General features: G+C 41.9%; 1 protein-coding gene across 1 annotated transcript; it reads right to left on the reverse strand.

Annotated features, from left to right (window-relative positions):
• Nucleotides 1-2,044: 2,044 nt before the first annotated feature.
• LOC108730190 (uncharacterized) lies at nucleotides 2,045-3,953 on the reverse strand. Its single transcript, XM_018459742.1, has 4 exons — nucleotides 3,553-3,953; nucleotides 3,223-3,468; nucleotides 2,411-3,172; nucleotides 2,045-2,339 (listed from the first exon to the last, which is right to left on the reverse strand). Exons 1-4 carry the CDS (start codon nucleotides 3,951-3,953, stop codon nucleotides 2,045-2,047), a joined length of 1,704 nt encoding a protein of 567 aa, XP_018315244.1.
• Nucleotides 3,954-4,260: the final 307 nt, after the last annotated feature.

Raw genomic sequence — 4,260 nt, forward strand, 5'->3', positions numbered from 1 at the left:
GCGGTCGCGACGATTTGTGGCAGGCTGACGTAGTCGAGATGCGTCCTTACGTACGATTCAACAAAGGTTACAGTTACATTTTAACAGTTATCGATGTTTTGAGTAAATACGCATGGGCACTATCACTCAAGAGCAAGAACGGAGCGGTAGCCGCAACGTTATCTAAAATATTTTGCGAAGATGAACGATACCCGCGAAACCTGCAGACGGATCAAGGAAAGGAATTTTACAACTCCACTGTGCACAAAATTGTGCAGGGGCGCAACATAAATCACTATTCGACGTACTCGGTGATAAAAGCGTCGGTAGTGGAACGATTCAATCGCACACTCAAGAATAACATGTGGAAACTATTTACGTTAAACGGCTCGTACAGATGGATCGACGAGTTACCGCGTCTACTGTCGAATTATAATAACCGTAGACATCGGACCATCGGAATGCGGCCGATAGACGTGACACCCGTCGTTGCAAAGCGGCTCTTATCAACGGTATACAGTCACGTAAAAATTGCCGCCCCAACGAAATTCAAGACAGGTGATCCAGTACGTATTAGTAAATTCAAAACAATTTTTGAAAAAGGTTACACACCTAATTGGTCCACCGAGATTTTCTACATCGTTAAAATACGACATACAAATCCTGCAACGTATCTGTTAGAAGATTATCAAGGAAAACCGATAGCTGGTGGATTTTACGAACACGAATTACAACGAGTCTCCAATCCTGACGTTTATCTCGTGGAAAAAATACTACGCAAACGAGGAAATAAAGTGTACGTGAAATGGCTGGGAATGAACAGTTCGCATAATTCTTGGATAGATAAAACGAATGTATTGTAAATTTTTTGTTTTTATTATATAAGTTTTTTTATTACAATAAAAAAGATGCGTCACACACACATTACAACGGTATTTTATAATGTCCCCAAGGTAGAGTAGCGACCGAATCGGGTACGACGTACCGCTTATCGTCATACGGACTGAGAGCGAGTTTCAATTCAGACACCGTGTAGACCTCGTGCAATGTCGATCGTATGCACGACTGCCGTCTCAGCTGTTCCATTACGTCATTCAAACACCGCGTGTAATCGTCGAAAGTGATCGTTTTCGCGACTACGTTTTTCTTCACACCCTTTATTCTCTTCGTATCGCTTCTCCCGATCACTCTAAATGCGTACATCTTCGCTCTGAGTCCTACGAATTCCGTCATAATCGCACCGTTATTTTCATCTTTCATCAAACCGTGTATTTTGGTATTAACGCGTGGAATATCATACGCGTTTCCCTCAGGGTAATCGCTCGTGTCGAATCTCGCGATATCACGCTTGATATTCTCGTATACATTTTCACACTCCAAAAGATATATCAAGCTGTCAGTGTCCGTGTACATGATCTTATACTTATCGCGATACAACGGTATTACGTAATCGTAGTGAAATTCATACAGACGCATCTTGGATATTTCGAGAATGCACATACCTACGTATATCGGTTTGTTCAATTTTACCTCGAGTTTGCGCATTTCGACAGCAATTAGATCTTCGGAAAAGACACTTCTGCTGTGAAAGTTCGGTTTCGCTATCATCGCTTCCGCACCGTATCTTCCGTCCCAACGCGTTACGAGTCGAACGTCAACATGATCGCGTACGTTCTCCATTGTTTTTCCAAATACCGTGTTATTCATCAATTTGTAAAGATTCTTCTCGAATTCGTTATTCGCGAGCGTTCTGAATCTCGTATTGAGTTCGATGTATCCGCGAAGCCATGGGGATTGTGCGAATTGTAATATTCGATAAATTTTTTTCACGTATAATCCGTGCTGAATGCATTGTTGTAAATTGTGATAGTACGTGACATAGCGCTCCTTATCGTAGAGTGTAGCCAGCAGTTTATCATTTCGTTTTCCAGGTCGTTCGCGAATGGGACAGAATGGAAAGTCAGTATAAGCGTCATGAACGCTTTGCGGATACGCAAAGTCGACTTCTAGAATATAACCGATAACGGAGTCTGACGACACAGACATTACGTCAAAGCGCTCGACGTCATCGAAATTCTCCATACGGTAAGGATTCGGACATCGCCCAACCGTACAAATTATTCACATCGAAGTACATGAGGTACGTCGAGGGTTCCGAAGGATCGTACGAAGGTGCATACTTGTTATTAGCTCGCACATACCTATGCGAACCTTGACTTAAACCACCGCGTATACCACGCTCCACAAACATCACCATGTCGATCTCGGTGAGCAATTCGAATCGAATACCGGTGTATTTCAACATAGCGTCCCACGTGTATCCCAGTAGAGTGTAATAATACGTCGGATCCAAGCCGTAACTACGTCTCAAGACGTATCACGAAAATTTTCGAAAACGTCTGCCAATAAAAGCACATCCGTCTTGAGATACAAATCGCTGTAATCACCGAGAGTCTTTATGCAAAAGCGTCGCCAAATGTTTGTCGCGTATTGATAATCGTCCTCGGAAACGACTTCGTCGGTTAACGAACTGTAAAACGATTCGCGCGGCGGTAAACTAGTCTCATCCAGCTTATCAACGCTGTTGACGTACTCGTACGGAAACGCTCCTTTACGCGCAAGCAGATCAAAATCCTCGGTGTTAAGATTGCGAAATTCCGACCGCGTAATTGTCAATTTACTCTTGTCGAGATAAGATACCAATTTCTCGAAACTAGTACTGAGAAATTTAAAAGAATCCACAAAACGCAGTTTCACATTGTCCATTCCCCACTTGACTTTCGCCGTATCCTTGACATATTTCGTAAACGATATATAATTTTCTTTCGTTAACAAATACACGCTACCCTCAAAACTGTTAGCGATATCTTTTATGATAAAATGCGCGTCATAACCCGACAAGTTATGAAAAAACACAGGAATAACGTACGACTCTCGATAATTTAAATTACAATGTGAATGCGCGGGACCTCTGTAACGTCCGATTAAATGACAATGATCGCGTACGCGCAAATCTCCTTCCTCGAACGGTCTTTCACAGATGTGACAATGAGGCGCGTCTCGAAATTTTTCCCACTCGTCCGAAGTAAGCCCTGTCATAGTAACGTTCTTATTAAATATCGTTTTCGCGCGATGCGCCAAATCGTATAATTCATTGACAAACCACGATACGCAATCCTCACCGCGACGAGATCTGTATACCGACATAGTTTCATCGTATGCACAACGTATGTAATAGCCTACGCTGAAAACCCTGTGATGTTGATAGGTGAACCTCGACATATTTTCATCGCTGGTCTTCTTCTCCAGTATACACTCCAAATCGGCGTAAACCACAAAGGGAAGTCGCTCCTTTTTGTTATGATTACGGTTTCGTTTGACAACCACTTGTCGTCCTCGTTCGGAAGAATAATAGCGCAATCGTTCGTCGTAGCACAGTCAACGACGTGAAGCGACAACTTCTCGCTCGTATGAAAATAATGTAGACATCTGTAAAAAAGAACAATTCATAACACGTTACACAACTTTTTTTATCGCTCTGTATAAAAAACACACTTAATTATTCTTACCTACCTATCACACAAATACTTCTTTTTCGTATTCTTGCTCAACTGGGAACCTATCAATCGTGACAGATTTTTAATCCATGTGAAATGACCGGTGACGTTTTCGCCGCGTCGCGAATCTTGCAGATACAACAGATTTACGTGTTTTTCTCTCTTGTCTTTGGTGAGACGAAGAGGAACGATTATGTTGTCATCTTTTTTCCCATCTCTCTCTCGTTCGGTAAATACGTTGATAGATATATCGTTCAAGCGTTTAAATTTCGTAATTTGTTTCAAAATAACGGGAAACTCGATACCTTCGAGCAGCAACACGTCCGAATAATGTGGATACTGCGATAATCTGTGCGCGTGACTATTGGTTGGATACAAAGCGGAAACTAACGCCCACGTGAAACACGCGTTATCCATTGAGTGAAAATTAATTACTGCTCTCTTCATTTTTATATATTGAGGTACATCCACCCAACATCCCGCATGCATAGGAGTGTATTTATTTATATTTACAATTAGATTCAGTATGCGTGATAGCGCTCATCCACTGTCGCGTTCCTGAAACTTCTCCAGAATTGCTAAAATATCATTTGTCACGTGTTTATCGTATCACTCTCGCAGATCGGACGCAGCGAAAAACTCGTAATTTTTCGTAGTGATACTCTTAACAGATCTCTTGACATCCGCGACGAACTCGCCGTTGAATATCATATTTACTTTTAAG

This window comes from Mycetomoellerius zeteki, unplaced genomic scaffold (assembly GCF_001594055.1).
Source record: "Mycetomoellerius zeteki isolate Tzet28-1 unplaced genomic scaffold, Tzet1.0 scaffold851, whole genome shotgun sequence".
NCBI classification, from domain to species: domain Eukaryota; kingdom Metazoa; phylum Arthropoda; class Insecta; order Hymenoptera; family Formicidae; genus Mycetomoellerius; species Mycetomoellerius zeteki.

Coding starts and splice junctions, on each gene's coding strand:
- LOC108730190 (XM_018459742.1), bottom strand. CDS start 3,953: ATGGATAACGCGTGTTTCACGTGGGCGTTAGTTTCCGCTTTGTATCCA. Junction 3,469..3,552: donor AAGAAGTATTTGTGTGATAG/GTAGGTAAGAAT, acceptor TCTTTTTTACAG/ATGTCTACATTATTTTCATA. Junction 3,173..3,222: donor AACATCACAGGGTTTTCAGC/GTAGGCTATTAC, acceptor GTCGGTATACAG/ATCTCGTCGCGGTGAGGATT.